Consider the following 20,736-nt stretch of genomic DNA (forward strand, 5'->3'; position numbering starts at 1 on the left):
CCGAAGAAAGAGTCAACAAAAACTAACTTATGAGTTGGCTTAAGTTGTAAACAGTTCTTCTCGAAACTTGGAAAATTTCCATTACGTCCATGTTTGTTGTGATACTTATCTGATGTCTTGATGATGATGATGATGTCTTACCTGACTTACCTGATGTTATTTATATTTCGTGGTGATGAATGTGCGATGATATTAAAGGAAAATGTTCGTGACGCTTTAACTGCAAAGCCAAACTCAAACGATAAACATAAAAAATATTCAAAACAGATTCACCTGATAACCAAAATCAGATTACGTTCAAGTGGACGCTGTTTGCCCTAAGGCATAAAAACGGTTGATTGAAAAACACAGCATACCCTTGTAAGGTTCTTCAAAACTTAGTTATCAAATGAAAAGTTATTAGCAAGAAACAATGAGGTAAGTTTTCGATAGTGCAGGTTGATGCATAAGGTTATACCTAAAACGCAATTTTCTGTATTTGTATTATTATGTGATACGTTTTAAACTAGCTTCCACTATTGTTTACGGTCGAGTGAAAACAACAGAGTGAATTTAACAGCTATAACGTATAAATAACTAAGTTGATTGAACTCAAAGAAACTTTTTCGACTAAACGTATGTTTTTGTTAATGTCTGCAAGTAAATAGGTACATTTGAAATTTGTACGTAATTTTTTTTATTCTATATCCACACTGCGTTTTCAGTATCAGTAGTTGGCGCTTTTTTGTAGAGCTATAGCAAAAGCATGCAGTGATCCGCACATACAGTATCTGTTAATCAAATTATGCTTCAAGCTTCCAATCTTGACTAACCTTAACTATAAACCGTAAAACACTTTCACACAACCATAAAAAACAAATTTAAAAGTGAAGATTTTTTCTCAACAGAGCGTCATTTGCATTCGCTTTCGGGATTATCCTTCCAAGCATTGTGTTGGCCCAAAACGTTATCGAAATAAACGGACAAACTAACGGCACGCTGAATAGTCCCGGGTATCCTCTACCGTATGACGACAATGCGAACATTACATGGAAGATAACAGTCAGAGAAGGTTACAGAGTCCGTCTCCAATTCAACTCGTTCGACCTTGAAGATTCTTTCGACGAAAAACTTGGTGGTTGTTGCGTGTATGATTACGTTCAGGTATTAGGTGACGTACCACGCCATGCTTTTCATAAATATATTGGTACGAGACCTACGTTATGGTTGTTAATCCACATGCATTTAGACTACCATTATGATCAAAGGTTTCGCTTAGAGCTATTTCAAAGTAAAGGTTACACTGACATAGAAGTAGTGTATTTCTTTTGCCTATGAACGTTTATTTCGACTAATCCTAATTCATTGTCACTTTATCTACCTTCACTTTAAGATATTTGGTGTGGAACCTGCAAACGGTAGAAGGTACTGCGGAAGTTTTGACCTAACTCCCAACGTAGCGCCATATGAAAACCAAAGTTTCTTATCGGTCGGCAATAACATGACGATCAACTTCGTGTCTGATTATTCCAATGGGGTCATTTCTCCCGTTGGATTTTCAGGACAATTTAAAGAAGAAGGTTTTTATTCGTATTTACAGAGAAATTTTTCACAAATAGAATTTTGCTTGGTAACACGGTTTGTCAAACGCTGTTGCCATGATTTTTAACGAATAATGTAAGTTGTAAACAAATGGTTGGAGTATTAAAGCCCAAACTATCCCAACGCGTTCGCCAATAAAATACGATATCATTTAATTCTTTAAGAGTAGTCTTAAAACATTGCTATGCGCCAAGTTTCAGATAAACACCTGAAATTTTAGATGTGGACGATTGTGCGAATTTGGCAACTGCAGTTACAACTTCTGATAACTGGGAGAACATATTGTACTGCGACCATTTCTGCCACAATACGCCTGGTTCGTATTATTGCACTTGCAGGCCTGGCTTTGTATTGCACGAGAACAACCACACTTGTGTAGGTAAGTTTTTGTAAGCATAGAAAGTAAAAAATTAAAACCTCAGACATAGCCGTAATCAAACAATCTCTTAATAGTTTTCAAACATTTTTGAACAGTTATTTGTACTCATCAAGTCTTACATAAGGAGCTGAATGAAGGCGGGTTTTTGCAATCTACCGAATATTCTGAGTACTCGTACCCGAAGTTATTCGACTGTGAAACAAATATTACAGTAAGCCTAACATTAAACTTAAGAAGGAGTTCTTATTGATAACAATGACTGTTTGTGAGACCTGAGCTTAAGCTGAAAGGGGTATAGGGTAAGCTGAAGCTTTCTAAATAACTTTCGTGCAAAAGTTTCGTACAACAAAAAATGTTCACAATTCGATCTTAGTATTCATAATCTTGCAACATGGCTAGTTTTATATTTCCTCCTTAGTAACAGTTTAGGAGAATTTTTCTGCTTTTTAAACCAAGTAAATTTTTAGAGATATTTATTTTGTTTTTTTAAATGATAGCAAGTAGCCTATACGACTGAAACAAAATACTTTAAGATTACTTGTTATTCTCCAGTGCCAGGTTAAGTTGCAACAGCAAAATGAAAATCTTTAATTAAATATTGGTCCTACAAACAAGCAGTAACTTGAATAACTTTAGTTTTTGCTTTAGTGCTTGGCCAAAGGACTGTCTAGTGCAGTGATTCCCAAACTGTGTGCCGCCACAGATTCTCAGGTGTGCCGCGAATCTTTTTGGAATTTTGGAAAAGAACTGTATAAATATTTAAAATAAGGCATGCAGACAACTTATGCGACTTAAAGGCGCTCTAATAGTCTAATTGCTTCAATAGCTGATAACTAAGCACATGTCCATCCAATAAGCACATCCATCGCATTAACACGTGAAAATAAATGTTTTTAAAGCAACTTTTCTTCTCTTGTAAGTGTGCCGCGAGCGTTTCATAATTTTTATAGTGTGCCATAAGCTTAAAAAGTTTGAGAACCACTGGTCTAGTGTCTATGAGCCGCCCTTCTTTAAAAAAAACTTTTTTTTTACTTTGGCCCAAGCAATTTGATGGTTAACGCAATTTTTGTTTTTTAAAAAATCGTCAGCCTACCATATGCTTTAATCTATAGTACCTTATAGCGAACGTTAAGTATTTCTAACAAAAAGCACCGGTATAGAATCGTAACATTTTTCCACATGAAAATTGTCTTTGCATTATTTTGGTCATGCCCTCTAAGTCTCGGTTGGGAAAGAAATGTGCTATACTGCCATAATATTTATAGAACCGAGAGTTTTTTAATAATTTCTGTTTTGTGGTCAGGCCTAAATCTGCGCCTGTTCGCCACACTAATAGCAAGGCTGAACCGAAGATAATCACCAAAATATAAAGTATTTGCCATAAATTTAGGTACCACAGAGTCGTTTTCGTATTGAGATACGTTTCGAACAAGAGTTCGACATCGAGAAGCACCAGGATGAAGGTTGCGTTTACGACTGGCTGCTCGTAAGTGAAATAACCTGGTATCGAAGCGAACATTAGTTGTGAAAATTATACTTGTATCGACATGGGCGTTGTCTGAGCTTTACTCTGATTCTTTCTGTTAAGGTAACTGGAAATCAATACAACGAACGAAGCGATAAGTTTTGTGGCAAAGGTGCTCCAAACAACGGCAGCTGGATTTATACAAATTCAAGAAAAATTACTGTAAACTTTCGTTCTGATTTGACCGTTGAGGGAGCGGGCTACCGACTTGAATACAGGATAGATGGTATTTATTTCAAGACGACACTTGCTACTAACATTAAGGGTACATATTCCATCTTAATATTTTGGTTGTGTAGCCTATCTTCAAAATTTCTTTCAGTTGTGAAATGCTTGAACATTCCTCAAGCACCAACAAACGGCAGACTAACGTCCATCGTAAACCATGACACACTTCCGCGGGTTGGAGACTTTCTGTACTTTGAATGTAACAAAGGTTACCGATTCAGCATCGACCAAAATTCCTCTTCGATCCAATGCCAAGCAGACGGTACCTGGAGCGCTGAACCGCCAACTTGCGAAAGTAAGCCATGATCCGTTGCAACATTTTTGGGCCAGTCAGATAGCGCGTAGACACGAAGTAAATTAACGTGAAAACTTCAAAAAGATTTCTCCATACAGTTAGTAAAGTTTTTAAATATCCACCAAAACTTCTTTGTCCAGGTTGGCTACATTCAAATTTGCTTTCCAACGAATTTTTTTATTGGCTTTTCTATCAAACTGTAAAAGCGAACCATTGCTCAAAATATGACTTCCTGTATTCTGTATAGTCAAATGATATGATCTACTTCCACTTCAAATGTCTTTACACCCGTGCATAAAGTTAGCCACTTAAACTCGTTAAAAATTCGCCATATTATTAAGATAAAAGCTAATACGTTAAACATTCATATTTCATCATATTACTTTTCGTAATAATAAATTTTGTTTATTCGTTTCAGTTGTGAAATGCTTGATGACACCCCAAGCGCCAACAAACGGCAGACTAACGTCCTTAATAAATCCTGAAAAAACTCCGAGATTTGGAGACCTCCTGAACTTTGAATGTAACGAGGGTTACCGATTAAGCAACGGCCAAAATTCTTCTTCGATCCAATGCCAAGCAGACGAGTCCTGAAGCGCTGGACCACCAACTTGCAAATGTAGGCTTAGAGCTATGGCAACATTTTTTGCCAATAAGTTTTTCATACCTTGTGGCTACTGTAAATCATTCAATTTTTTCAAATTTTTCCTTTTGCGTGGAATTAATACTTTAAGGACATATATTTTTTATCACATGCTTTCGATTTAAATTGCAAAAGTTTGTCTACATTATTCTGTAAAAGCTTTCAACGGCCACAAAGAGATATGTCAGCAACGTATTGCAAAACATTTCATAACAGCTTTGCTTGCGTAATGCAAGATATTGCTGGCAAACTAGGCCTACATTAATGAGAAAAAAATGCTGAAATATGTCTGATTGTTTTTTGGAGAATCTTCTTAACAGGCCTGGAAATAAGAAGAAAAGTAAAAAAATCCATAAATTTTGAAAAATTTATGGTAAACGAGATTCTAAAATAACTTTCGAACCTCTTGTATTGAGCAGTTAACTGCACTAACAAAGTGTTGGAAAAAAATCCGTTCCAAAGCGGATTCGTCACATCCTTGGATTACTCTAATCCGTACCCAAATTCGTTCGACTGTAAAACAACTATTAAGGTACATGCAATAGTATAAATCAATTATGTCATTATTATCATTACAATAAGCTATCATACTTGTATAACATGAACCTAATAAGACGTTCTGTTGTTCCGTTCCAAATAAGACGTACGATTTAATAAATATTAACATGAAATTTGTGTAGCCCATGAATGGTAATTTGAAATTTTATATCATTAATCCTTGGATAAATAAAGTCTTTGCCGGACTTTACAGCAGCTCTACCACGATACTTCAGTAATTAAGCTCCGACAGTGGAGTGTTTATGCGGGTAGCTTTCATCTACGTTCTAAATTCCTTTGCTTTTGCTTAAAAGTGTATTTTACCAGACGACAGACCACGAAAGATTTGTTGTCGAGATACGTTTCGTAGAAAACTTCTCCATCCAAAGTGATGATGAAAAGAACTGTGTTTATGATTGGCTCAACGTAAGTATATACAAGATTAGCAACAGTGTTAAATTATAGTCTCGGCTGTTTGAGTGTGGCCAGCACTTCGATCAATCACAACGACCACATTGTTATAGTCGATCACAAAAGATTTTCCAATTCACGAAACCTTGTCAAAATGTTAATTTACCATATAGGCCTATACTGTATAAACCAAGACGTACATTAGGCAAGAAAGTCTTGTGCGTGAAAACAAACGATCATTTTGTGCATTTAACATCGAAATAATGAGCTAGTATTAAGCCTACCTCGTTTTAGTTGATGTCATATTCGCCTACAACCCAACACTGTCGTTATATAGCTAGCGGCAACAGGCAGCATAAGGTTCGCGTCGCAACACTGCGGAATGACGATATCTCTTGCTGAGCAATGATTGGATTATGCTTTAAATTCTTTTTCTAGATAACTGGAAGTCGTATAACAGGCTCATTATTGTTCTGCGGCGACGAGCTGCCTAATAATGGAGACTTGATAGATACCAATTCAAGTGAAATTACTGTACATTTCCATTCTGATTCGACGACACAGGGTTGGGGCTATCGACTGGAATACAGCATAAAACGTAATTACTGTGCAGTGTACATCTCTCTAAAAACACTTCTTGTTAAGAAAGCCATGATTATATTATTGAACATTTTGCTGAATCACGTATGTAAATATTTAACAAATAAAAGTAATACTTTTTTATTGAATATCCAGCTGTGAAATGCTTCGAACTTCCTCAAGCACCGACAAATTCCAAAATAGATCCTGAAAGAAACAATAGTCCACCTTGGAAACTGGAAGAATCTGCGGTGTTTATTTGTGATGACGGCTATCACCCAAGTGACGGTGGAAAATGGTTGTCATTTAGCTGTGGCAAGTTTGGAAATTGGAATAATCCAACAGCAACTTGTGGTAAGTTGATTTATTGCAATATTTTGACACATTTTTAAGTCGCCAGGGTCAATCATGAAGAGAATTAGCGGTAAGATTTTCAGAAAATGTTACTGTATAATAATACCGTATAAACAATAGTTTGTAAACCTTAACTTGTATTTTTTGTGATTATTTTAAAAGTAAAAAACGCGTTTAATTACAGTTGTCGAGTAACCAAATTCAAAAGAAGAATAAAAAACTTTGGATAAAAACGAATCTGCTTCTTTCAAGCTTTACTTGGAAAAACTCTTATACAATTTTGTCGAAACGTCAAATACAAGTTTGTTCACTATTCTCGCTCAACTTGAATTGTTGTGAGATCCGTTTTTCATCTTTTAAGCTTTTGGTGTATTCGCTAAACCTTTAATTCAAATATTAAACTCCGGACACATCAAGTTGAGAAATGCCAAAACTTACGTGGAACAGATTTTCGAAAAGTTTAATAGTGTTTATGTTTTCGAAAAGTTTAATAGTTTTAGTATTTCTCATATTTATGAAAGCCGACAAAAAATAAAATTAACAAAAATGCAGCGGTTGCGTAAACAAAACAAAGCTTACAGCATTCCGTCCAGTGTGGTAGCTTTGACTAATTATCTCATGTATCATATGTTTGTTTGTCTAAAACAGGGGTCGGCAACCTTTTGCACTTAAAGAGCCATTTTAACCGATATTCCACAAAATAAAAATCACTGGGAGCCGCAAAACTATTTTCACAGTAAAACGAAAACGACACTCTGTAACAAAACTGTCATGTGTCGCATTTATAAAAGCAGTTAATTCAGTAAGATTTAAATAATGTGATTACTATAATGAGCTCAGTGAGATAAAGACGCGAGTGTTTTTCTGTTTGTTTCTACTGTAGCAATAAAATTAATAAGAGCCGCATCAGAAGGATGAAAGAGCCGCATGCGGCTCCGGAGCCGCAGGTTGACGACCCCTGGTCTAAAATAAATCAAATCTCCCCTTCGATGTTGACTTGTTGCGCTTCAATGAAGAACAGATGTTAAGTTCTAAATTATAGTCAGTTTAATTACAATATATTTCTATTAAAAGTTATAGTATTTGGACTTGATGAATAGACTGAGTTGGTGTAAAAACTGGCGGCGGTGTAAAAACTGGCGGTCCACTGCGACAGATATAAGCATAGAGTATAAGCATTTATAAATTTTCTTTCAGTCAGTTTAATGTGAAGACAGATTTACTTATTTATCCATTTCAGCCAGAATACGGTGCAGCTTACGACTCTTACCAGGGTCGGATTTAACGTATAGAACGGTAGTTGACACAGGCCTCGTGCAAGCAAATATCATGTTTAATTCAGCTGAAAACTTGTTTTCATTTTACGGTAAGGGAAATTATTTGGAAACCTTTTGCAAGGAGCCATTAGACTCTAATTAAACTATAATGATTGTCAAGAAAGTTATCAACCAAGATGAAATTCTGGTCTTTGGTCTTAGTGGTGGTCTGCGCAGCACCTCGGATTAGACTGATTAATTTTTGACTCAGCGACAACAATTTTTGGTCCGTTTTATCGTTTTATCGTCTTTCGCTCGATGGTGGTCGTGTACAAACTGTACCGTACAGTACTGTATCAAAAATAAAGCGATTGACTTGCATGACCGGTGCGGTTATTGTATTTAAGCGGTTGACTTTCATAGGGTAGAAAATCATCGTTCTTCAGCATATGTTGCCTAACCGTCAATTTCAGTATCTTGCCACGCCGACACCTACATAACTTGATGACGTGTGTAAACGCTCCTATGAAATTTTATGTTTGATGGTGGTGATCTTTATTTTCCTTATCGCATGCCAGGCAGCCAAGGTAAGACCGTAAGGGAATTTTTCGACATTACACGAACCAATAACCACAGACAGACAGACAGACGGCCACTACCAGTGCTCAGTCCATTTGTGGAGCATGCAGATAGTAAACTTGAACCTCTTGGAACCTGGTGTCTTCAAGCTGTAAACACAAGAAAGTCTCGTTTAATTTTAATTGATTTTTGCTTTTTTACCAGATTATGCAGACCAATATTACGCATGATTTTAGCTTACGCTCAGCACTAACCTTTAGTACAGTGCACATCGTTATAAATTTGAAACGTGGATCACGTTTCAGTTGGGGAAAAGCACAAATCACAATAACCTACCATATACGTGTAGATAGTTCGTTTATAATGACTGCAAACGAAATGCAACTTCCGAAAATTTGACTCCAAGCTGTCCTATGTTTATAGTAAAAAGGGACATTTCTCGGGCACCAATTTCTTACCAGATTTACCCCAGAATCAAAAAAACCTGTTATTATAATATGGTTGTCATAACCGGCAGAAAAAGTATATCTAAGTTATGTATAAAGTGAGGCAGAAGCCCCCTGCTTTTTGTTCCGAAGATAAATGAGATGAATGGTAACTTGGAATGTCGCTAATTGAGTGCCACGACCTAGATTTAAGCCTACAAGTTTGCAAAAACACTATTACACATATATATTTGCGTAATTTTGTTTGTTTTCCGTTTTTACGTAATTGTACAACTTTGTACTATCAAATTTTAGTAAATGTTACTTTTCTGTGATTTTTCTACTGTTAATTTTTTGTTTCCGGTGTTTATGGTTCACAAGGAAAAATATTTTAAGGCGATGATGTTTCGTTGAGATAGTAAAAAGATTCGGTATAATTTGTTATCAAATCAATGTCGAAGTTCAAATTAATTGTACTTGGGAATGTGAAAGACCTATGCACGTGCTGTACCAACACTGCGGACGCCCTTAGTGCGTTTAAGGAATTACTAATACTAATTTTCCTACGAATTCTTTTATCTGTTTGTCATTGCCATCACTTTATACACTCGCGTAATTAGTTTGCAGCATCGCTCACACAAACGCAAACACGCTAATTGCTTTTTCTTTATTCCTAAACGTTTCTTATCCCGGCGTAGCCTATAGCTAATTATCTCCGCATGCTTTAAATTCCTGAGTTCGAATATATAAATTATTGCTGTGTTCTTTAGCAGCGCGATTTGGGACGTTTGCAATTAAATATCATGCCGTTCTTTTTGATGTTAAGAATGTATTTGGTTTTGTGCCTTTGGTACATGGTAGCAACCGATGATGACAAAGACGGTGACGGTAATTTGAGAACCGCTTTTCTTTTCACCTCACTCCAGATTATGGCAACTTCAAATCTAGAAAGACTTGTCGTCTGTATGATTCCTTTATACTATAGATATAACATGATTTTGACCGCTTTCGGTTATTAGATATTGCTACATCCCATTGAGCCGTTCTGTATTTTGCCGAGTCTTTTTCGAGGTTTTGTAATTGGTGTTATGATTCCTACTAAGGATGATTTTTTATCTGCTTGCCTAGAGTTATATTTTCGAACAGCATATTTATGGAAAATTGGATTAAGATTTTCCTTCACATTTTGAAACCTTGTTTTTATTGCGTAATTGAATTAGCCTACTTAATGGATTTATGAATGTAGTCAAAAGGGTTGTGAGGAAGAAGATGTCAATTGCTCTCCAGTGACACCAATTGTGGATTTGATTTAACTCGACGAGAAAATACTGCAACCGTGAACTAAGTTACACCTTTTTTGGTAACGCTCTGCGCCTAAATTCATTGGCTTCGTTTGCTGTTTTAGAGATCTTTCATTTCTCCACTCAATTTGCCATTTTTAGCTTTTGTATAGTGCTATAGATTTCATGTACTTTCCGCTTTTAGGTACTATATCGAAGTTAAGTAATCGCTTATGACTTCATGTTTTTAGTTCTGAATTTCTCGTATGCGATCGTTTAAATAAAAGCACCCAATCGATGTTTCGAATTGTTACCTTGCTATCAGTAGAAATATGTGTGATGCCACCTGCCTCCTCAAGACTTTATGACGTAGACTGTACGGAATGCTCTCTTGGGGTTAGATTAAACAGGGTACAAATTTGAACAAAAAACGAACAGGTATTTATAACTTATTTGGTAGAATTGCACTTGGTTAATGCCAAAAAAACTTAATCAGACAACCATGATTAGTAGGCTACTGTAATAATAACTTGGTACACTTTCCATCAAACCTGTTCCTATCTCATATTAGGTATGCTATCATAGCCATTGCGCAAAACAAAGAGATAAAACCCACAGTCAACTCAAAACATTTATATCTATAATTTGAGAAAAGGCTAAATTCGGATCGACATTGATTTTCATGGATTTACATAGATTTTTTAGGTTTATTTTTATTTTGTTAGAAAGGGAAAAAATCGTCTTGCTCTTCTACCTAAATTTTATTACTTTTTTTGTTTAATTAATTTCAATTTGGCTATTTCAATTTTAGTTAATTTCGTCTTCATTAGTTCAATTGTACAGATGGTTAAATTTGATTAAATCAAAGATTACTTAGTACTTAGCAATATTTGGTTAAATCCATTTTGCTATTACTCAAACCTTTCATCATCTCACGCCATTGTTACGCGTGATTTTGCATGGAAAAAATTTTCTTACTGGCCAGAATCAAAATTAAGAAAATTACTCGGTGGTATATGACATAGGCTAGGGCCGCTAGGCTAGCGCGAGTGCAGAAATCAACCAAGATGACGCCAGCCAATTTTTTCCAGCCCGACTTTTTCGTTTGTAACGTGGCGTTTAAAATTTGTCGCATGTAATAAAATCACTTCAAGCAAAGCTGGAAATAAAAAACAAACAGCAAAAAGTGCATTAGTTGGCAACAAAACAGCTTAAATCAAAAACACTACCGCTCTTGTTGCCGGTTCATACTTTAATTCCATACAAATAGTTCGCATAGTAACGTCCATATGCTGCTAAATTAACAGCTAATTAAGCACGATTCCGCATTGAAAAAAAAATTTCCTCACGCTTTTTCATCTATCATTCTAAAATAGAAATTTAGACAATTTTCTGGCATTATTTTTTATTTTGTACTTAAACTAACTAGCGGCTAAATTTGGTCCTCAAATTGATTTTATTACATGCCACAAATTTTGACGCCACGTTACAAGCAAAAAAGTCGGGCTGGAAAAAGTTGGCCACCTTACCTTTGTCAGAAATCATTGCCAGTAAAGTTTACTGTCGGAAGTAAATGAATTCTACAGTGAATATAAGGTTACCCAATGCTCCCACAAATATAAAGTTTCAATTGGCAAATAGCGCACAAGTTAACGCAACAGATATATCAAATTTGGCCAAACAAGTTTTAAAGGTAAGCACTGGAAAGTCTGTAGATTGTACGGATGAGGTGTGGGCCTATTTTTCTTAAAACATATATTGCGTCTAGGCCTAATTTAAGTAAAAACATGGTGTCTAGTGTACAAATGTATCCTGTGGTTGTGCACTTTTGCACTAGACTCTGAAATGAAAACGTGTGATTGTTAAATCAGCCAGATATCTCAAAATTTCCAGTTTTAACGCAAAACTTAACCAATTCATAATAAAAAACCAACAATTGAGGCTTCAGTGCATCTTATCACGCCAAAATATTAAAACATGCCTTACTTTCCGATTGGGTGAATTCCTGAGCTATAACCAAATAATTAGACGTGTATCCTGGGTTGCAATACCGTCCTTATTTCTAAGAAATGTCTTTATTTCCGTCTTATTTTTAGGGCAGAGGTTCGTATTTTAGGCATTTTGACACCTTTAGTATTCCATTTTCTACCAAAGAGATACCAAAATTAAGAACATGCAGATAGTGTCTTGCCTTTTTTTGTTTTTTTAGAAACATTGTTTGCTTTCTCCTGTTGTGCACTGTTTAAGGTGGTATTCGTCTTTCGTTTCCTAGTCATACTTATTTTTTAGTTGAGACCGATGGCAACCCTGCTTATATATAAAACTATAAAAAATATAACTCCTTACTTATTGTTAGCCACCAAAAATGAAAGCTTCACTCCGGATGTGGTTTGTCTTGGCAATGATTGTTTTAAACGTAACTCATTGCATGATTGGATACAGTATCATGAAGTTATTTTGACTCAAATAAAACTGCAACTAATTTATGAGTTAAATATCAGAATATATATATTTTTTCATTTGAAGTTGGGCTAATATTTCATTTTTCATACATTGTTTTCAATGTTACAGGGTAGCAAGAGTGCAGAGACCCTGGGGCAAGCACATCGGATATTTGCAGCCACAGAATCGAGCATTTCTAACAGTCTTTTGACTCTTCAAAAGCATTCTGCACTTGTGAGCCATCTTGGTTATCAGCAAGAAGCAATCGAAGAAAGTGTTAAGAAAACAGAAGACGTTTGTGAACAACTTAACACGATAAGGCTGCAAAGCTCATCAAAATAGAAGATCGGTTTTTGGTTTACAAGATATGGTGATCTGGTCACGTTCTGCTGTATTGCGTCTTTATAAAACCCTGCTACAAAGTGGTTACAAAGAATTGCATTACACGGACAAAGATTATTACAGACATCTAATAAGGTCTGAATTCAAAAAGTACAAAGATTTGACTTGTCCAGAAGAAAAGCAACATCACCTTGACAAAGGATATTTCTTTTTGAACAAAGAAAGAGGAAAATTGGTTTAACTTGTGAAAAAACAACTCCCATAAGTGCTTAAAATTATATTCATTGATTGTCCAGTATTATAAGATGTCTGCCTATCGTCAAGCAATGCTTTCTGTTGCCCCTGAGAGGGTGGAGCAGTTTTCACTTGAACTAAAACAGACAATAGATGACAAAAAGAGAAAGAAGAGTCGAAGTGGTAATCGTGTCTCTGACAAGAGCAAAACTCATTCAAGGAGTCATAAAACGGTTTGTATGCTACTTTGGTAAACTTTAGAAGTAAGCTAGTACCATGAAACCAATTAGATTGTTTTTTTGTTGTTTACTTCATCTCATGGGCATCAATTCACTAATTCTGTTCATTATTCATGGTGTAGAGCTCTTTCGATAAATCTAAGAGGTCAAAAGGCAATTCCAAGAGTCATTCATCGAGTCGTAGAAAGAAAACAAGCAGAGAGCAAGAAAAATCAAGCAAAAAAAGAAAGCACAGTAAATCTGATGAGGAGCATTTGACTGGAGACTCTGATGTTGAAAAAGATGGTCTTGATCTTGAAAATGAACTTTATCCACTCATGCATTATGTTAAAGATCGACAGAAGTTAATGCAAACAATATTCAGCATCATTAGAGGCGAAAAATTGGTAGCTATGTTGCCGGATATTCTCAAAAAACTTCCACAAGAGGAAATAAAGCAGCGCTGTTTTTCTCATCTTGAGGTTATTGTCGTTTTTCTTAATGATTTCTTTTGTAAGCAAGTACATTTTGATACCTTAGGATTCATTAGGTTTGTGTTTACCTTACTGGTGAAAATACACACTATTTTTATTCAATGGGGATTTTTTGTCTAAGGACTCTGATGTAAAATTTTGTACCTTGTTTCTCAGGTGATGTCTTCAAAAAGAATCAACCACATTTTAGCAGGAAAGCAGATGCAGTCATCTTCTGGAACAGACAGCGAGCCGGAGCTAGACAAGAATAATGAAGCTCAACCGAAAACGATTTTAACAAATTTGAAACAAAGTAGCTCAAAAGAAGACGGTCAGAGTCTTCAGGTATTTCAGCATAGTTGCTCAAAACGGCCAATTTTGCATGTAAAGGTAAAAGATCTGTAAAGATCTTGAACTGATCTTAATGATCTTGATCTGTAAAGATCTGCATGTAAAGATCTTTAACACAAAAATAACTTTTAGGCATGGCCAATATAGCTAGGATAGCCCAATGGTATATTTGCGTCAGTAGGCACAGCACGTGTGAAAATGTGATTGTCAAGTGGAAGTGGGCCAAATCCGCATATTTAGTAAATGCCAAAGCATGCCAGTTACGCAGGCGAAGCATTTATATGCGTTTGTTTGTAAAAGCTATTTTTATCATTGTTAATGACAGTGATGCCTTGTTGGAATAAGTTAAGCACTGCTGAAATATTTACAATCGCTTGTCTAAGACATAATCCGAAAAATTTTCCACAGACGAATTTCGTAGATTCAACGACATCTTCAGGATGTGAAGTTTTATCCCTGCTGGCGAGTGGCCAAGAGCAGGAAGTCGTTCCCACTTCAAATCCCACCCTGAAGGAAGAGCAGCAGTTGGTTGTTGACTTCTCACAGAGTGATGACGAAATAAAGACTGATGAAAACGTCTGTGAAGTGCAGTCAGATAACTCAACATCCAAGAATGAAGCAAACACTGAAGGCTCAGATGATGCAGATGAGGAAGAGGATATCGCTGAAGAAGTGGAAACTGTTGAGTTTGTTGAAGATGAGGAATATCAAGATATGGTGGACGCCATGTTGGAAGAGTCTTTACCTCAGACCGAGGCTAGTGATGTGGAACAAAAATCACCAGATCCCAAAACACCAACAGACAAGGGGCAGACTAGCAGTGGTCGATCCCAGCTCGAGTTGTTAGAGCTACAATTGAGGGAACGTGCTATTAAATCTCTGTTGAGAGCAGCGCAGTCTTCTGGAGAAAGTAAATCGTAGGAAACCCTCTTCTTCATCAACCAGTTAAAGTGACTTGTTACAGCTTACTTCAATCATGCTTTAACCAAACTTATGTCTGAGATTTTTGATCACTGCTAATCTCTATCCATATTTTTGATATACATCAAACTTTACGTTAATTCTGGTTTGGCATTTGCAATGAAGTTGTTTTTCTGATGTCTCTGACCGCTCGTCCACTCATAAATATAAAATAAACTTTCGACTTAATCCCAATTTTAGAAGAAGATCTATTAACAATGAGCAAACTTATCAACGGGACAAAACCGCTCTTGTTCAAGTTGTTTTCTATTCGTTTTTATGTGAGTCAAGATTCAAGAAGGAACGTTGATGTTAGTTAGACGTCATATTGATATGCGTGTTCTTGCAGAGGCACTGCTGCTTGATTTAACTAGCTATTCGGTCTTAGGTTACCTGCCGAATTAATGATCTGACTCCGTGGTTGCGTGCGGTTAGAAATCTCTAACCTTAACGTGTTACTACTGTTACTAGCCGAAAGCTATTACGATTAACAGATACAGTTTATCAGAAAACAATCCTTTATTGTAGGAACTGTACAGGTTCCGATTAATATGACACAAGCACAAACTTAGCATTCACCAATTAAAACAAGTCTAACGAATTACATTTTAACACGACTGACGTAATACGTTCGTACGATTCGATATCTCTCTGTCTGCGCCGTACTCGCGTATCAGCACGAGTTTATAAAGCGGAGCGATGTGAACGGAAATATTCAACACAATATACACGAACATTTCAGAATGTGTGAACGATAAAGGCAAAGCGTTGGCAATGGGAATTACATTCAGTTAAAACTAGGATGTTATGAAATCACCTGGTAACGCACTAAACAGCGTTTTCACATAAAGTTATTTAGGGCAGTTTCCAAATATTAAACGACAATAATTGTGGTTTCATCAAGTTGCAACTGCAGCTTGCAGAAATGCTAGTTGCAGTTTTATTATGAACAATGTTTCAGTAACTAAATGGCGCATGTTTCCACAATTCATATAGTGGTATTGGATGTGGCTCCCAAGCCACTACATTCCTCCCCCGCTACGGAAGGAAAAAAATTGGCAATTAAAAAGTAACATCCTGATTACGCGAGTAGCATAAAAACAACACAATGAATATTTACAGATAACAGAGTAATTACAGTTTTGCAGTTTTGCAACCACCCTCTGCTACCAGTTGGTGGGTGTCTCACACATCAATCGGTGTCTCATATAGCTTTTGAACTGTTCGTTGAAACTGTTCGTTCGTTGTTCGTTTTGAATTTTGAACCCAAAGGGCAGCCGGTGCCTCAGACGTTGTACTGTCCATTTGAAAGTCATGGTTCCGGAAACTCCGACATGTTGGAATTGTTTGTCAGCAACGGTAATGACGGCAAAATCTGTATAGAAACTAGAGGGTTGAGGGTAATTATTTGAACAACTCAGGTCATGCGCGGGAAGGTGAGCACGCTATACGACAGAAAATTGGTAACGATACAATTGCAATACAAGGCGACGTAGTAAGGAAAAGGTTAGTAATTAGTAGGCATGCGATACGCAAGATAAACACTAAAAATTGTCGGTCGACAACGACAAAGGGAAAATGGCAAAAGGTTACATGCATACGACATTCGGGGCCCCGAAAAACACGTTGAAACAGGTAATAAAACTTAAAGTGTGTTTGTGTCCGCGAATTCATCACGGGACGACGCAGCGGGCGGCGCGTCATCGGAAGATCGAGAAGAGGACGGTTGGTTACGAGAACGTCGAAGCAAGGGCGACGGATGAGTTTGTTGTGGAGGTGCATCTCGATGGCTGCGTCCAGCGCGAATACGGGATACAAGAGATCTGGCATACCGCAAATGCTGCGGAGATGATCGGATAAACCCGATGGTATGGCAGAAGGCCCACATCATGGCAAGTAGCTGGAGGACGAAGATAAGGGCTGAGAGAAAAGGATTCGTAATCTGTGACAATGCAAGCAGCAACGTTTGTTTTGCGGCGTGTGCGAACGTGTCTGCGACGTAGGAGCCGTTGATCATAGTTTCATCAGTAGTAGTAAGACTTGTTATGACATGTCGCATTTTCTCCTTAAGCAGGTTGGCTTCAGACATAGAGCTGAGCAGCGATTGAAAGTCAGTGAACGAGTCGGAGTCAGGCAGCTCGTTGAGAATCTTCTCGTAGTCGGGAGCGTTGTAGTTGAGGTGTCTAGTCGACAAAGGTAAGTTGAGTTGGTGCACCTGCACATGTTCGTGCGATAAGGTGTAGTTGTGATAAAGGACAGTGTCCCCATGAACTCGGAAGACAAAACTTCTAGCTGGTCGATACGATTCCAGCAGATGTACTCCCGGTAAGACAATGTTGTCTGAAATGAGTTGGCCGTATTGACTGTGGCCGTTTTGATCGCGATAGAGGATGAGAGGGCGTTGACTGAACGCGTTGCGGTACGCAAGTGACGGTAAGACAGTACCGTTGATAGCGTGACATGTTGCTCTGGACATAAAATCTCCAAGGTTGGAACCCATGGCTTGATGTCCAAGAGTAGAAGACAGTATCTCAGTAGGGAAAATCTTCCCAACTGCTTTGTAGAGTGTGCCAATCAGCTTCGTGAGTTGACAATGTAGGAACTTGTTGTCTTCGTTGAAAGTAGTAAGAACTTCGGAAATGAGATCGTCCTGTTGACCGTCAAAGGTTGCCAGAAGTCGTGAGAATTCAGAGTGTGGCGTATGATCAGATACACGCCTTGGCAGATTAGGGCGAAAGAGAGCGAGTCTGTCGAGCTCTGTACATTGCTGGTAGCGAAAGATAAAGTTGTTGTTGTCGCAGTGAATATTTTTGCCATAGCAGCTTTTCGCACGTGCGGAACACTTTCTCCAGTGATGTACGGAGATTCCCAGGTCAGGTAAGGAAACTCTATACAAGGACGTGGAGTTGTAATGAAGTAGCATCTTATGTGATCCAAGCGGCTTGGTAGGGGGGCAGTTGATACGCGCGGGTACTCGCCATATAAACATACGATTGCCCGTTAGGCAATATCCACGCTCAATTGAGCACGAAGCAAGCGATCCCAGCGATGACGTCATTGTGTCTGTGACGTAGTCGTAGTAGATTGTTGTTTGATACAGGAAGTCGTTGGTTACAGTCCCTGACGCTGAAGTCGGCCAGGCATACTTGTAATGAACGGCATTCCGTGTAGAGTACGCTGCAGGATCAGATTGAATGAGTGGGCCATTTGATGAAACTTTGGTTTCATTCCAAGACGTACATTTCTGATTGTAAGGTGGGTGAGCGTCAATGGTGTTGGCCGATTTCTGGTAACTCCCAAAAAAGAAATACATGGTGTTCCAGGCCGTAATCTGTGAAGTACAAACTGTTGCCGGAATCTTCTGGAGGTGCAGATCTGGAGCAAACACTGTAGCCGAACAGTTGTGTATGGTGAAGGGTGTCTGCTTTTGGCAATGCATGTCGTCATCAAAGGTATACAACCCAAGTGAGTGCGAACGTTGGCATAATAGAAATTCTTGGTCAGCTTGTTGGAAGTTCCTCTGTTCGGCTGATGAGAACAAGCAGAGGCACGAAAGCATCAAGCAAATGAACATGTTGCTTTTATAATTTGCAAAACGTTTCGGTGGAATGATTGTACGACCAGTTCGAGACGTCTTTATAACCGCAGGAGGTTTTGTTGGAGGAGGTTTTGTTGGCTCCGGGGCGGTGACAGTTGGTGGTACCGTTTCTTGTCTCGCAGAGGTGGAGGGCAATGGCTGCGGAGCAGGATCTTGTGTCTGCAAAGAAAAATTCTGTTGTTGATGCGAAGGTGGTGCTGGTAACGGCGCATCAATATCGATAGTATAGCTAGGCTTTAGACGGTCGAGGGAAACGCGGTCCGGTTTTCCCTGACGGGAAATAACAAAATACTTTTCGTATCTTTCCAATACTGGAAACGGGCCAACGTAAGGGCGTTCCAACGCTCTTTTGACATGGTCACAGCGCACATATACGCGGTCACAAAGTTTCAAATCCGGATGAACATAGGACTGTATGAATTTCGTATGCGCGGTCGTTGGTGTAAACTGAAGGTCGTTGATGAAGTCTCGATACGCACCGAGGTAGCTGGATGTAGGAACTGCAGAGGCAAGCTTGGAGTCAGAAAAGAAACCACCTGGAAGACGTAAGGTGTGTCCAAAAGTTAACTCAGCTGGTGTACATTTCAGGTCCTGCAGATAGCGATTTCGCAGAGCCAGGACAATAAAACCCAGTTTGTGAAACCAACGCTCTGGTTCGTCTGAACACTTGATGGCGCGCTTGATCTCCGCATTTGCACGTTCCGTAATTCCATTGGCCTGGGGATGGTAAGATGTTGTCAGATTGTGTTGAATACCTAGAGATCGCATAATTTCCGCCCAGGCAGAACTTGTGAAACATGGTCCACGGTCACTTGTGAGGATGACTGGAACGCCGACCAAGGAACACCAGTGATTTACAAAGTAAGCGGCGACGGTTTCTGTGGTGGCATCCGGGATTGGTATGGCTTGAACGAAACGAGTATAACGGTCAATGCAGGTAAGAATGTATTTATAACCGTGTGAGGTTGGAAGTGGTCCAATCAGGTCAATTGCAACGTCGGAAAATCGACCATCCGGAATCTTAAATGCCCCTGGTGCGGTTTTGGTGTGACGGAAAATTTTTCCTTCTTGACAGTTTGGGCATTGCTGGACCCAGGTCGCGATCTGTTTACACATTCCTGTCCAGATAAATCGTTCCTTGATGAGCTTGATGGTGGCTTTCTTTCCAGGATGCGATAAATTATGTAGGTGCAAAAATACTTGGCGCTGGAAGGATGACGGGACTAGTACACGCTCTGCATCGGCGGACACGTCACAGAGAATTGTTACGTCGTTATTGGGCAGCTTGCAGTCTTGAAGCTTGAGTGCTGTTGTCGCGGCGCGTAGTTTTTGAATGGCAGGATCTGTGGTTTGAGCTTCTGCTATTTTCTCATATTCCAAAGGCGGCGGAAAACTGGAAATAGCGTTTATGTTGGGTGTTGCATTATGAGACCTTGACAAAAGATCCGCCACCACGTTATCAGAACCTTTTATGTGCTCCACGGTTGTCGTATATTCTGTAATGAACAGCAATTGTCGGAATTGTCTCGGTGAGTAATGTTCGGAGTGCTTTCCGAGACTCGAAACCAGAGGTAGATGGTCAGTACGTAAGGTGAATTGACGGCCTGTCAAGAAGTAACGAAAATGTCGAATTGACTTGTAAGCGGCCAACAGTTCTCGGTCGAAACAACTGTATTTCTGTTGAGTTGCAGTCAGCTGTCTTGAAAAGAATGCTAACGGGACAAGTTGGTTTCCTTGTTGTTGTTCCAACGTTGCTCCAATACCGGTCAATGAAGCGTCAACTGTTAAATAAGTTGGGGCGTGAAGTTTTGGAAACGCCAATGTGCTAGCATTTGCGATAGCTTGTTTGCTGTCGGCGAACGCGCGTTCTGCTTCCGCATTCCATTGTAAAGGGGCGCGTTTGTTTCGATTGCCTGGAACTAGCTTGTACAACGGCTGTAGCATGGTTGAGCAATGCTTCAGGAAACGAAAATAGTAGCAATAAACGCCCAAGTAACTTTTTAGCTGTTTGCAGGTTTTCGGCTGAGGGTAGTCAAGAATGGCCTT

The 20,736-nt window shown here is 38.5% G+C and overlaps 3 protein-coding genes across 3 annotated transcripts; all 3 read left to right on the forward strand.

Moving 5' to 3' along the window:
• The first annotated feature begins 213 nt into the window (after positions 1 to 213).
• LOC143450305 (mannan-binding lectin serine protease 2-like) lies at positions 214 to 5,183 on the forward strand. The gene is made up of 10 exons (XM_076950786.1): positions 214 to 417; positions 888 to 1,143; positions 1,373 to 1,559; positions 1,802 to 1,960; positions 2,056 to 2,171; positions 3,351 to 3,446; positions 3,549 to 3,711; positions 3,808 to 4,008; positions 4,427 to 4,627; positions 5,071 to 5,183. The coding sequence occupies exons 1-9, from the start codon at positions 413 to 415 to the stop codon at positions 4,600 to 4,602; spliced, it is 1,359 nt and encodes a 452-aa protein (XP_076806901.1). The 5' UTR covers positions 214 to 412; the 3' UTR covers positions 4,603 to 4,627; positions 5,071 to 5,183.
• A 6,373-nt stretch (positions 5,184 to 11,556) lies between these two features.
• On the forward strand, positions 11,557 to 13,002 carry LOC143450206 (BLOC-1-related complex subunit 7-like). Its single transcript, XM_076950655.1, has 2 exons — positions 11,557 to 11,765; positions 12,644 to 13,002. The coding sequence occupies exons 1-2, from the start codon at positions 11,646 to 11,648 to the stop codon at positions 12,854 to 12,856; spliced, it is 333 nt and encodes a 110-aa protein (XP_076806770.1). The 5' UTR covers positions 11,557 to 11,645; the 3' UTR covers positions 12,857 to 13,002.
• Positions 13,003 to 13,018: 16 nt separating this feature from the next.
• Positions 13,019 to 15,287, forward strand: LOC143450205 (uncharacterized). The gene is made up of 4 exons (XM_076950654.1): positions 13,019 to 13,323; positions 13,452 to 13,790; positions 13,959 to 14,126; positions 14,541 to 15,287. The coding sequence occupies exons 1-4, from the start codon at positions 13,162 to 13,164 to the stop codon at positions 15,051 to 15,053; spliced, it is 1,182 nt and encodes a 393-aa protein (XP_076806769.1). The 5' UTR covers positions 13,019 to 13,161; the 3' UTR covers positions 15,054 to 15,287.
• The last annotated feature ends 5,449 nt before the right edge of the window (positions 15,288 to 20,736 follow it).

The sequence above is a fragment of the Clavelina lepadiformis genome, chromosome 3 (assembly GCF_947623445.1).
Source record: "Clavelina lepadiformis chromosome 3, kaClaLepa1.1, whole genome shotgun sequence".
Lineage (NCBI taxonomy): Eukaryota > Metazoa > Chordata > Ascidiacea > Aplousobranchia > Clavelinidae > Clavelina > Clavelina lepadiformis.

Excerpts from the sequence above, each read along its gene's own strand:
- LOC143450305 (XM_076950786.1), top strand. Across the intron at positions 1,144-1,372 it reads GCGTGTATGATTACGTTCAG|ATATTTGGTGTGGAACCTGC; the intron begins GTATTAGGTGAC and ends CTTCACTTTAAG. Across the intron at positions 3,447-3,548 it reads GCGTTTACGACTGGCTGCTC|GTAACTGGAAATCAATACAA; the intron begins GTAAGTGAAATA and ends CTTTCTGTTAAG.
- LOC143450206 (XM_076950655.1), top strand. The coding sequence starts at position 11,646 with ATGAATTCTACAGTGAATATAAGGTTACCCAATGCTCCCACAAATATA. Across the intron at positions 11,766-12,643 it reads TGGCCAAACAAGTTTTAAAG|GGTAGCAAGAGTGCAGAGAC; the intron begins GTAAGCACTGGA and ends TCAATGTTACAG.
- LOC143450205 (XM_076950654.1), top strand. The coding sequence starts at position 13,162 with ATGTCTGCCTATCGTCAAGCAATGCTTTCTGTTGCCCCTGAGAGGGTG. Across the intron at positions 13,324-13,451 it reads ATTCAAGGAGTCATAAAACG|AGCTCTTTCGATAAATCTAA; the intron begins GTTTGTATGCTA and ends TTCATGGTGTAG. Across the intron at positions 13,791-13,958 it reads GCTGTTTTTCTCATCTTGAG|GTGATGTCTTCAAAAAGAAT; the intron begins GTTATTGTCGTT and ends CTTGTTTCTCAG.